Here is a 13,816-nt window from a genome sequence, read left to right as displayed (position 1 = left end):
AAACTAAGAAGCGGGTTAATGTTTGCTCTTTCTAGATATCTACATGTGCATTTCATTTAAATTATTTCTCTTGTTTGCTTTAAATGGATTATAAAATTCACTCACAAACATCATGTCTTCCTTGAATTTCATAGCCTGCATCACTTGAAAGTTCGCCTGAAAAGCAATTCATTAAAAAAAAGCTTTTGGCATAGTTCATTTTTCTGCCTAGTAATTAAATCAATTAACCACCCACTTTAACCATAAAATAGATTCACAAAATAAACTCAAATTTTGTTTCTTTGAAACAAAATTGTTTGAAATATTTAGATTTTCGATACAAAAACAGTAACCATTGGTTATATTGTGCAAACAAATAAGCAACTTTTCTTTAAAAAAAAAATTTTTTTTTTTTTAATTAAAAAAACATGTATTGATAACTTTCTATTTTTCCTAATTCCATAAATACAATTTTTTGAAACAGGAACAAGAAATTATTAGCATCAATACATGCCTTTGATTCCTTGTAGTTTTAAGCGCAAAAATCCTCATCTTATCTAATCCTATGAAACAGAAGAAGAAACACCTCCTTAGAAGCACAATTACTGCTAATTTTCTATTATTTATGTCATTTTAAAGGACAAGCATTTTTTTTTCTACACAAATGGCAAATCAGCTAAAGCAATTTTAAAGACAGTGTGACAGTTTCAGCAAATTCGTGTCCCACCAGCTTCTTACCATGACCTTGAAAAAGCATTGAACTACATTATTCACCGATTTTGCTGGATTAGAATTCTTTGAAGTCGTATTAGATCAACCTTATGCCTGCTAGGATCCCCCAAAAAATAAGTCATCTTCTAAGAAGACCCCTTCTTTAAATGCACTACAGTCTAATACATGCCAAGAATATCTCAATAAGCTTCTTCTAACTGACTCTTATGAGATAGAATGGTCCACCAACAATTGACATAAGGTTTGTCTTTACACAATCATCCATTTTGTGCAAAGTCTTCCTCTTAGCTGATATTCTGAACATACGCAAAGGTGACTTTTTTAAGAAGGTTTGAGTTCTCACAATTAAAAATATGCCTAAGCCATCTGATAGGATAAGATATGCAACATTAGGCTATAGTCTCAAGCAATATTAAGTTTTTATTTTCATAGACTTCATGATTAAACAAAATTCTACATCTGTCATGTTTTCTAAGTGGGGAAAGATATTGTTTAAGTTTGATAAAATGCAGATTGGCATTTTAAACCTGGGAAAGAAGACATTGTGGTCCCACATTGTGACATGGGAACACAAAAATTGCTGCAGCCTGGACTGAAATGCATCAACTTAACTTGGATAATCTAGGTAAACAAAAAATTTTTAATCTTTAAATTGATGTCAATATTATAGAGAAAAAAAACACTACTTGCACTTAAAAAAAAAAAAGAAGAAGAAGAAGAAAGGAAAATTAATTTTTGGGATTGCCATTGCAATAAGTTATCTAAACAATAAATAGCAATTGTTTCTTAGATAATGATGATTATATAAAAACCACTGAGCATCACGAATGATTGAAAATAAAGGTTAGTTAAAAATAACAAACTGAACTAAGTTGTCTTACTATAGTTATGAAATCTATTCTTTTATTTTTCTATCTACATTATATTGTATATTCAGATAAATGCTTATTTCTACAGCCCCTAATAAGCACAATATAATAAAAGATTACTGAATTTAAAACCATTCAAAGCAATATATTTATAATCATTTGCCAGAGTATATACAATTAAGAATCAAGTCTGATCCTTTTTCTAGAATGTCAGACAGCAAAAAAAGAATTTTTAAATACTAAAAGAAATAATTTCTAGGTTAAAATTAAGAGTAATTTCTACAATAAGAAATAAATATATCAATGTATTTCTCATTATATGAATAGATAATCATTTACCTTCTCATAGAAAAATTGAACTAACGATTTTGCAATCACTGTTTCATTTAATTTTAAGAACAATAAAAAATTCAATGCAACAAATAAAATCTAAATACTTATGAAGTATTTCCTTCAAAACATTCCAACCTATCTCAATTTTTTTTTTCTTTTACATTGTAATTAATATCATTTAGAAAACTTTCACCTTACAAGATGCAAAACAATTGAAAAAATACTTTTAACAAATAAAAACTATGAGGATAGGAAAATTGGTGGAACTTACAACAAATAAAATGTAAATTAATAGTTTAAAAAATTTGTAAATTCAACACAAAGAAAACAAGCAAGTTGTAACAACAATACAATATGGTATTAAAAGCCGTTCGTTAATAACAATTTCTAAAATTCCTTAAAAAAGTATAAATATTTATAAATAACATAATTTGTTTTAGTTCTTTTTTCATCAGAATATTAGAAAAAAAGCTTTTAACGATAATAATCAAAAATTAACATTGGAGAATGAAATCGCAATGATAAAGCTATTTGAAATATCATTTTCCTCTAATAATATAATAAGTACATGAAAGGTTTTACAAACTATAAAACTTATTTTTATATGTTTTAAGCGCTAAAAACTTAATTCATTTAATATCAAGCAGAAATTTTATAAAATTATGAATGAAAAAAGAGAATAATAAAGGAATTATTACATGGTTGGTCACTTGTTTTACACTTATTTTCAGAAATAAGTTTTATGAACATTGAAAATAATCATTAAAATTATTCATAATACCCTAATTAAAATAATTCATAAAATAATATACATTATATATCGTACAAAAAATAAGCAAATCACACATCAAAATGGAATACAAGTTTACATAATCATATGTTTCCAATACTTACGGTATGATAAAATTTTTAAAAATATTTTCCAAGAAAAGAAAAAAAATATGAAAAATATAATTTCTAAATTTTACTTAACTATAGCTGTTTTTATGCAAAATCAGAAGTTTCAAACTGAAAATTAGAAAATGATGACAAAATTATAAGATTTTCATCCTAATTATACATTTTTTTCTCTTAAAAATATTTCAACAATTTGTATGAAATTTTAATATATTGATCAGTTTTTGATGACATTTCAAAATGCAAGAAGTTGGGAGAAAATGAAGTAATTACCTGTTAAAATTATATCTGGTATACTTGTTGGAGTTTGAGGGGTTTGTGGCGTCGTCTGATGACTTGATATAACACTAGATTTGGTATAAAGGGTTGGGGACTGTAGATGAGGATCTGAGCCAAGAGAAGTTATTGAATAAAGCATAGCATTGTCCATATCCTGTGAAGAATTCATGCCAGGTGAAAGTTGACTTGTATATTGAATACCACTCTGGTTCAAAAGAGTTATTTCCCCATCTGACGGGGGACCAATACCTCCACCACTATCTACAGTTGCTAAAAACATAGCTGTGTTGTTATGGGACCCAACGTTGCTCGAATTCGAACTATTATCTGCCATCTGAAATGGAAATACAGACAGAAAACTTAATATTTATTATTGAGATAAAGAATGAAATATACAGAGTCATATAGAGAGAGTAAACCAATAGAGAAAGTTTGATGACTCAATGCATTATCGGAAGTATAAAATACATTAACAGAGGTCCATCAAGAATTGGTTTTTCAGGGTGCTGTTTCAAAATTGCGTAAAAAATATTGTGAAATATTCTAAGAAAAAGTTAAAAATAGAATTCAAATTTCTGAAAAAGAAGCATGGAATTTTGATAAAATTATTTTTTGAGAAAAACTATAGTTCTATTTCTATGAAATATTTTTGTCAAAATCACATTTATGACGTTCCATGCTTAATTTGAAGAAAATTCACTAAGAGTTTCCTGATTATCCAAAGAAATAATTAAGATATATCTACACATTAATACTCCTACAAATTTAACTCTTCGATTTCAAAATTTTCTCATTGTTTTAAAGAATTTCAAACAAAAAACTTAATTATTCATCCACAAATCTTTAAAAAAATTATAAACTTTCATTTTAAGATCAAAAAGTAAATCAAATTCCTTGCTTAAATAACAGAATCTTAAAAAATTATTCTAATATTGAAGCAAATAAATTTTTAAAAATTTTTAGTATTGTGAAAGAAAATTACAATTTTGTTGCAAGAGGTTTCAGTAAAAAATTATATTTTTTTAGAAAAAATAAAACTTCTTTAAAAAGAAAAAATGTCCCAAAAATTTCAATTTTTTTAAATTTAAAAAGTTTAAATTTTTCCATGTTTTTAATAAAAATTTTAATTTTTCAAAATAATTCTGATTTTTTAAGCAAATTTGAAATCTATTAAATTTTCAAGATTCTTCCAGAGGTATATGAACCCTGTTTATATTAAACAGTATAAACTTTTAAGGATCAAAAATCTAAAACACACTAATCCGTATATTATCAGCTGACAAAAAGATCTCAACACATTATTCTTTAGAAAGTTTTTCTTTTCCATTTAAACACATTTTTGTCAATAATTCAAAATTCATGCCCTTAAAAAGTACTTAAGTTGTAACAATGTAAACAAAATGGAATATTAATTAAACATTATGAAAAAACTTTTAAAACTGGCAAAATGTCACAAAAAGAGAATAATGGTTGATATTTTGAAATGTCTTGAATTATTCTGCTTTGCTAATTTTTATGCTTGTGTTGAATACTTTAAAATACAATCTAGAACTTCCAACTGGCGGCCCGGGGGCAGTATCCAGCCCGCGCAGTCTTTTTTTGTGGCCCGCAAAATAAAATATATTAGTTGTTATTTTTTTGCAGACAATTTTTTTAATAAATCTTATGTGGCTCTAAAATACTTTTCTCATTAATAAAAACCTAATTTTTTCTTTTCTGTAAAATTTAATAAATCAAAAGCGCAAAAAAATTTTTTTCACAGGTTTTGCCTCCAAGAAAATATTTATTCAAATACAAAAATATGGTTGTTGCTCTTTTTTATTTCATTTTTTTGAATTTTGTGAATATAATTTAGCATGTGCGTATCAGAAATTTTCTCGAAGAAATTCTTCAATTTAACTTTTTGAAACCACTCATTTTGGACGAAAACATTTACACACACATTTGTAAATTTTAAATATAAATATCTATTCTCTGGTGGTTGCAGCAGACAAACCTCCATTTTCTCATTGAACATTTTGTGTGCTACTAGGTAAGTTTTAATACCAACCTTTTTAAAGTTTTATATCTTAACAGTTAGATATCTGTTGCACATTAAATGTTTAATACATAGGTGCACATAAAAGTTATTGTAGCGCGAATTTTTATTATTTATTTAATATTTTTAAAAATATTAATAACAATTAAATATTTTAAAAATCTACTTCTTATTTTAATTTGTAATTCAATATTTTTGTTTTATACAACTTTGTAAAAATCTGACAGTAATATTTAATGTTCCTTCAAGCATAAAAAGAGTCCTACATAAAATTTAGATAAAGTTGCGGCCCACCATTTGATTTGATTTGTGTTTTTAATTGTGGCCCCCAGCCTCATGTAAATTGGAAACAGCTGATCTAGAAGTTTAAGTTAACAATTAGTATGAATTCTTGCATGTTAAATACTGCTGTCAGCAAAATGATGTTATGTTAGTTATAACAGATTATTTTTACATTTCATAACTAATTATGGGTGAATATGCTTTAAGTATTGGTTTAAAAAAAAAACACTTATTTTGACATGTATCAACAGTATTTAATTCAACTAACAAAAATTCGGATAATTAGATTTTTTTTAAAAAAAATGCTTACTTTAAATAATTACTGTATGTATAGTGGAAATGAGGGGAAAAAATGTTTTTAAGGATTTCAAGGATTCTTAAGGATTTCAACAATTCTTCTGTGGGATGAATTGGTGCATTATCAACATTTAAAAGCACAGGACTTCCAACTGATTTTTGGCGTTTTTTCACTTCAGGAATGAAAATTTCGTCCTACCACTCTGTAAACAGTGCTGCAGTCATTCAAGCTTTGTATTGGTTTTCATAAAATAGAGGAAGTTTTTGACATTTTCAAATGCTCTAGGGCGTTTTGACTTCCCTATTAACAGAAGGGGTATTTCATGGCTCCCAGTTGAGTTCGGGCAGTTAAGCACAGTAACGACGTCTTTACTAGCTTTATGTCCTGGAGCACTAGGAGGCTTTGGCACTGCACTCTCTTTTAGAGGCTAAAGTGTTTTTGGGTAAATCTTTCCATAGACCAGTCTCATCGGCGTTGTATAAGAAGTCGGAATCGTAAGAGGCTGCTATAGCTTTAAACTTTTCAATAAACTCGTCAGAAGCTTTGGAGTCTGCAGATAACTTTTCACCACTTAAATCTAGTTCACAAATACCGTGCCTAGACTTAAAATTCCTTAGCCAGCCGTTACTTGCTTTGAAAGATAAATAACCCAGCTTTTCAGCTAAGATCTTACCTTATCCACAAATCTTTGTCCTATCCTGTAAACTTTCTCTGCATAAATCTTTCCTTGGCTTTACTAAAATTTTATTTTATTCATATAAAAAAAGAAAAAAAAAGAGAAACTCATCTTTTCACTATATTTTCATATTTCCATAGGAATTCTGAAAGCGATTCGGATAATCGGCGATTCGGATAGTTGGAGTTCGGATAACTGGAGTTCTACTGTATCTACTTAATTTCATTACAACTATTTATGTTTAGTTCAACATGTTAAAAAATCTTTTTATCACAATTTAAACATATCTTCAAAACAAAAAATCATTTCTAACATCAATTTTTCTATGAACTTAATTTCTAACTGTTCCTACAAATAGCAAGATATTAATTCCCAATTGAAATGATATTAAGAAAATTCAATAGATAAACAAATGTACATATTCATTATTTAGAGCAATAAATTAAAAACAATAAATGCCATGTCCTGACAAGAAAAACTTAAAATAACAAGCATGCAAAAACAGCAAGAATGACATTTACTAAAAAAATATCAATATAGAAATTGTAAAAGATAGAAAAATTCTTTTAGACATGCTAAAAACAAATAATTAAAACTCAAAATAACATGCAAAAAATGTGAATTCTTGTGAAAATCATGTAAGGCAACAGAACCTGTTTTCCTTTACCTAACAAATGATCGAAGAATTTTGAATTACATACATGACAAACTCTGAAATTGCAGAGTTAGCAACAGGGTGTTGTATCACTGCCAGATCGTCTAATTTCCAGGGAAGGTAGAGACTGTCATAAAGCATTGAACTCTATGACTGGAAATGCCATCATACACCGCTAGGGGTGCTTTGCTATTATGAATTGTTTCTACACGTGCCTTTGAATGGGTATTTTTATTTATCTAAACTTTATGTTTTATAATAATTGTTGTCAAAAGTTGTGTTTGAATTGGATCGGTATTAGATTTTTAATTGCAATTTAATGATTTGGCAATTAATTTGCAAAGTTCACAAAATCATTAAATTACAAAACAGCTGTTTTGGTGTCCATTTGAATGCAATTTTCGACAATGATTATTAGGAAACATAAAATTAAGATAAGTTTGATAAATAAAAATACCTGTTCAAATATTGAAACAATTGATAACATGGAAGCCTCACTAGTGGAATAGAATAACATTTCCTGTAATGACTTCCTATGCAATTCTAAATCCTCATGATGTGTCCTGGAAGTTAGTCTGGTAGTGATACATTCTGTGTAAAACTGATCCAATATGAAGAGAGTATAATCGAGCCGTATAAATAGAGCATGTTGGCTCAATAAAGATTTTATAATAACCATATTTAGATTAAAACGAAAAATGTCAATAAAGCACAGAAATGGACATACTACAGTTTTGGTTCTCGAAATAAGACTCTTACTCAGTGTCTAAATACCAAATTGATTTGGTTTTAAAATATTAAAGAAGGTTCTTGCTTAGAGAACCAAAACTATAGTATGTCCATTTCTGTACTTTATACAGTGTTTTTCACTTACTTTAGTCTACATAGCACAATGCATACCTTAATTAAAAATTAGATTAATTAGAAACATTATTTTGATCAGTGGGATTGTATAAGTCTCATGTAATTGAAATGTACATGGAGTTAATAGAGAGTCGATATAAATATTTTAAACAGTTGAGGCAAAGTTTCCTTTTTAACCAAGATATGGCTAACCATGCTTTGTTAAGTAGGAATTAGTTCGAAATGTAAGACCGGAACAAAACATTTTGTGTTAAACTTTTAATTGATGAAACACCAAACATATTACAGTGAGGAAAAGTAAACTTAGTTGCTAAGGGTTAATTTCAAAAGAAAAATACCTAAATAATTTGCTAAATGATAAAACTTGTAAATGCAAAGAATACAAATTGCGATTTTTAAACACAAAATTTTGAGATAAAATTGTATAATTAAAATTCATTTCTCCCCCACCTGTAAAAAAATTAAAGCTACAAGTATTTATCTTTAAAACTGCAACAGAACATTACTAAAACACTGACATTTGTTTAAGTTACATTATATTATTTTAATAATGAAACTATAAAACAAAATAATTAAAATAATAAACATATAATAAAAATATGCATTCATGAATCATAAACAAAAAGAACATCTATTTAAAGTAAATAGTATTAAGATTAAAGTCAAAAGTTAGCTAGACAAAAGAAATATTAGTAGAAAATAAAATAAGAATCAGAAAAACAAGTGGGTTTAAATAGGGAAAAGAATAATTTTAGTCAATAAAAACAAACATGCATTCAAAGATTAGTAAAAACAAACATTCAAAAACAATGCTGGGACATTCAAAAACCAAGGAAAGAGTTTAGAATCAACAGTGACAAGAAGAATCAACAAACAGCTAGTAATTTATTATCAGTGGCTTTTATGAAGTAATATTTTACATTAAAAATTTCTCCTCAATTATAACAGAATATTCCTGGAAGAACAGATTAAGTTTAATATTGAACAACTAAATAAGCCTTGACAAAATTAAATATAAAATCAAATGATTAAGGGAACTAATACTTCATTCAAATTCTAAATAAAAATAAACAAAATAATGAATTGCACCTAAAATTTTTTTTAAAAAAATATAACAAAAATAAAACTATTGATTTAATACAACCAACTTCGTAGATGTTTCTAAAATAACTAATCAGTTGATATAAATTTTTATGGCATACTACATAAAATTAGTAAGGTTTAAATCTTAAATCTGAAGAAATTAACTAGGTTTCATATTTTAATTTAAAAATTCTATTTTAATTTTCATTATGTTCACGAACAATTCAAATGGAATTATTATATTAATTTAATTTTATAAAGAATAAAATGAACAAAAATAGTAACTTTAGAAAAATTGCAAAACAAAGGAGATTTTGATATCATATGTAGTAATATCATGTCCTAAAAAGTTATTAATTCTTTGTTAAACCATTTGCATGATTATTTCATATCAGGATTTTTTTATCATAGAAAAAGTTTAAAACTTTTTTGGATACAACTCATGTTCACATTTTTAATTTTTCTTAAATTATTCATCATCATTCCAATTAACCATTAACACTTGAAAGAAACATTGATTTGTTAATTAAAATAATTTTAGACAGCTATACTGTTTTCAAAAGAAGCTCACACAGTCGCAGAGTCCCTACCACTTTGGTGGGAGCTAAAAAATTCCTTTACTTTATTATAGAACTATGTAGTCAGTACTAAATTAAATTGTTTTTGAACAAACTTTGAAAGAAATACAATAATCTCACAAAAGCATACTTTTAAGCAGGGAAAAAAAAAACCTTCTTTATGCACTGATATTTTAAGGTTACATTTTTACGCAAATACTCAGTAATTCATCTATATAAAGTTTATTTCAAAGCCAGAACTTTTTATTCTCCTGACATTTGATAAATTGACAAATTTTTGGTTGTCAAAGTTCTTAAAACTTTCTTTTCTTTTCTAGTCTTACTTCTTAAACAGCCGGTATTATTTTCAACACGTCACATATTACAAGAAATACTTTTGTATACTTTTATTCTTATTTTGAAAATTACTAGATTGATCAGCAATTTGATTACTACAAAAAAAATTTTTTAAGAATTATTTCTTTTATTAAATAAGCTAGACATCAGTCTTCTCCAAAATTCACTAAGCTTTACCATCTTATTTAAACATGAATTTTTCAATAGATTTGTTGATACATAAAATTATGAAAGAAATATATTTTTGAAGATTAATAAATTAAAAATTAATACAATTTATAACATATTTTTCTGTCTTTTTGGGAGATATTTATGGTTTTTTTCGGGCGAGAATGTATCATAAAAGTTAACATAGGTCGTTAATTAATTTAATGGCCATCCCAAAAATGTGAAGATATTTGCATAACATATTTAAAAAAAGCACTCAGTTGTCTTTTTATTTAGAATAGAGACTACCTTAAGAAAATAAAAATTTCTAACACTAATATCTCATAAAATTTTGAACTCATTTCAATAACGCTATTTTTTTTTTTTTAAATAAATAAATTCATTCTAATATTTAACTAAGAAACCATAAAATTCATCTAAGCTTTAAAAAAATGGGGTAGAACAGTGCTTTTAAAATAATAAAACCATACAACAGAATATTTTTATCAGTTTATCATTTTCTAAGATATTTTAATAAAAAATATTCCTTTTCACCTTTAGAGTCAGCCAGAATACAGAACTGTTAGTATAAAAATAATAAGAAATGCACAAAAATAACGTAATAAATATATAAGTTAACTAATAATTAAATAACTAAAAAAATTATAATAAATATGCCTTAAACATAAAAACTAGATCCTTTTTTTTTGTTCAATTAATTGTCTCCACTGAAAGTATAAATAGCTGTTTGATTCCAGTCACTGCAAAGCAAATAGTTTAGAGGTAGAGAGAAGTTACCATGAAGATGCATTCACACAGTTGTAGGTCACCCACCATCTTGAATTGTTCAAGTTGATGCTGCAATGCGTTTGTTTGCTGGTGTTGCTGGACATAATAGTTAGAATCTGGATAGGAATTATTACTCAATGTTGTATTAGACCCAAGACCAGGTGAACTAGAAGGTGAAAGACTATGAGAAGCAGGAGATGTTGGAGCACTACACGAATGATCTGCAGGACTGGCACTTCGATATGAGCCCATGGACATCTGTGGAAGAAATTAGATAGACAAAAATTTTATAATTGCATAAAAATGAGTAATTGCATAATTGTGTAATTGCATAAAAATGTAAAAACAACTATAAATTCAAAGACTGATACTGTAGTTCAGTGGTGCTAAATTTTATAAAGGAGAGCTCATAAAAAAATTGCTTTTGGTGACCACAATGAATTTTTTTTAAATAATAATTGGAATTATTTCTTAATGTAATTAAGAACAATATCAATTTGTATTAAAATTAAAAATGACCAAAGAATATTACTTTTGAATTAAAAAAGCCTTTTGATTTTTGTACACTTGGTCTCTTTCAGACAAAAATTAAATTTATAACAGTTTTTAAACTTCCTTGCAGATAAAATTAATTGCACATTTATTTTTAAATGTTATAAGCTACTCACATCTTTAACTTTTAATAAAAACTTGCATGTTAAGGTAAAAAAAAAAATTCTGAAAAAAATTTAATGTACAGGTCAGAAGTAAATTTTTTCGTAGCTATATTAGGGAATTTCGATGTTATAATTTCATTATGAGTTAAATTTTTATTAAAATTAATTTCAATAACAGTCTCATAATTTCTTATGCTAGTTATTTAGTTTTTTTTAATTATTAATATTTGGTTGGAATACCATTTAAGTATCATAGATTGTGCACCACCTAGGTGTAAGTAACAATTAACCCTTTAGTACCCTAAAACTGGGTAAAGAAATGTAATGTGCTATTCCCTTAAGTAAAATTTTAGAGGAAGGTTAATATTAGGCTAGAAAAATTTATAAGTTATAAAACAAATAATACATACACACTACATCAATTTGAAATTTTGTTCTAAATCTTTTTTATTGGTAAAATACAATTATTGTGTAAAATACAACAATCACTGAAAGCTTTAAATTATTTTGGACCCCCTGCCATTCTTTCCTAAATCATTACACTAATTTTTCGATTAATAAATTAAGTTGGTCTTGTACCACTATCAATCAATCCTCTTTGCACCAGCTGGTAAATAAGGCCTCAAGCCTCTCTTTTTTCTAGGTTTTACTTTACACAGATCTTGGTGTGTGTATCGTTGCCAAGTAAGTTTTGGCCCTCCTTTTTTAATCTTTTCTATCGGAAGTCCAAGTAAGTGCAATGTTGGCAGCTCTACTCGTTTTAAACATAGGGTATGCCCAGTTCTATTGCATCTTCTATTCAAAAATTTTAATGAATGGGCAAAAATTTAGTCTTTCTCAGAAGATCTTTATTTGAAATAGTGCAATGTAGTGTAGTGTAAGATCTTTAAAATGTTATAAATTTACAGTTTAAATTTGGAATAGCATAAATCTCTTTAAATGCTAAATGGAGAAAATAAAAGGGAAAATCTCAAATTTCAAAAAAATAAGCAATTACTGAACAATAGGGTAAAAAAATTTCAGTTAAGGTAAATAAAATTGAAGCTAGCATAAAGTACAGACAGGGAAAAGGTAAGCGGAGTAGTAAATTTATATTTTATATATTTTAAATTAATAAATATAGACACAAAAAAAGAGACAAAGAATGAAAAATAAAGAAAAAATTACAAAGAAATATTAAGAATTTGCAATTAAGTTTTATCATTTGCGCACAAGTTGCAAGTAAATAGAAGGCATAATATAAGACAAAAATACTAAAAAAAAACAAGGAAAAAAAAATAGAAAAAAATTATAAAATTTATAAAAAATTTTAAAAATTAATAAAGGTTAGAAAATAAAATGATGAAAAGATATAGTCTTGTCATCAGCTCAAACAACTATATCTGCAAAAATAGTATTTTCAAATATTGAATTTAAAAAAAACAAAGCAAAATATAACAATAAATTGTGAGAAGCACAAAAAAAACATACGAATAAAAATAAATAATAATAAAAATGAAAGAGAGAAGCTGATTCTGAAATAAAACATTATGAAGCAAAGATCAATAAATTTAAGAAAAACACAAAATAAAACACAAATAGGAAACACAACGAGAAGTGAGAGTGGACATCATCATGTATTTACAAACATCTTGCAAAAATGATTTTATTTTCGTAGCTAAGCAGCCACATTACAAAATATGAAATTAAAGCATAAATAGAGGACAGTGGGATATATTTTTAAAGTACAATCTTATTGAAGTTATTTGTCTGTTACCTTGGCCCGAAAACAGGATTTGGGCAAGTTAAATTATACTGGATAACTCAAAGTTTATAATTTATAAAGTCGAAAATTTTATTAGTACAACAGCTGAATTCAGTGATTTTTATAAAAATTATTAACATTTATTGAAAAGCATTAATTGAATATTGGAGGAAGCTGTTTGTTAGATATAAAATTTTTTTAGCCATGATTTGCACACATCTGATTTAAACAAGTTAAAACAATCTATTTAGGTAACCAAAGGATTTAATGAAAATATATTCATTTATTAGTTTTAAAACACAATTAACTCATTGATTTTGTATAGAACTTAATTACATTTGTTGGATATCCATTGTTATTAATGAGATTATGTAAAAGTATGTCAATTTTTTTTATGGATTAATTGTATATGTATGCACACATATATACAGTGAAACCTTCAAGAAGGACCACATCTATGTAGCGACTTCCTCTATTTACGATCACTTTTGGGAAGCACAAAATTTTTTCCATAGATTTTTTATTAAAGAAAACCTTTAGGACCATCAAATGGGGAAAAAATCAAATAAAAAAACAAAATA

At 26.6% G+C, this 13,816-nt stretch overlaps 1 protein-coding gene across 10 annotated transcripts in view; it reads right to left on the bottom strand.

Moving 5' to 3' along the window:
* Positions 1 to 13,816, bottom strand: part of LOC107448198 (CREB-regulated transcription coactivator 1) — a 75,191-nt gene that overhangs the window by 18,963 nt on the left and 42,412 nt on the right. For 5 of the 10 annotated variants that reach the window (XM_043051628.2, XM_043051625.2, XM_043051623.2 and 2 more), the window contains 3 exons: positions 10,881 to 11,093; positions 3,084 to 3,423; positions 106 to 156 (listed from right to left, as the gene is read on the bottom strand). In XM_043051628.2, coding sequence (XP_042907562.1) covers positions 106 to 156; positions 3,084 to 3,423; positions 10,881 to 11,093 — 604 coding nt within the window. The remainder of the gene's footprint in view (positions 1 to 105; positions 157 to 3,083; positions 3,424 to 10,880; positions 11,094 to 13,816) is intronic. The other 5 variants (XM_071183574.1, XM_043051624.2, XM_071183573.1 and 2 more) reach the window with 1 other exon arrangement.

This window comes from Parasteatoda tepidariorum, chromosome 7 (assembly GCF_043381705.1).
Source record: "Parasteatoda tepidariorum isolate YZ-2023 chromosome 7, CAS_Ptep_4.0, whole genome shotgun sequence".
Classification (NCBI taxonomy): Eukaryota; Metazoa; Arthropoda; class Arachnida; order Araneae; family Theridiidae; genus Parasteatoda; species Parasteatoda tepidariorum.
This window is presented reverse-complemented; position numbering and strand designations above follow the sequence as displayed.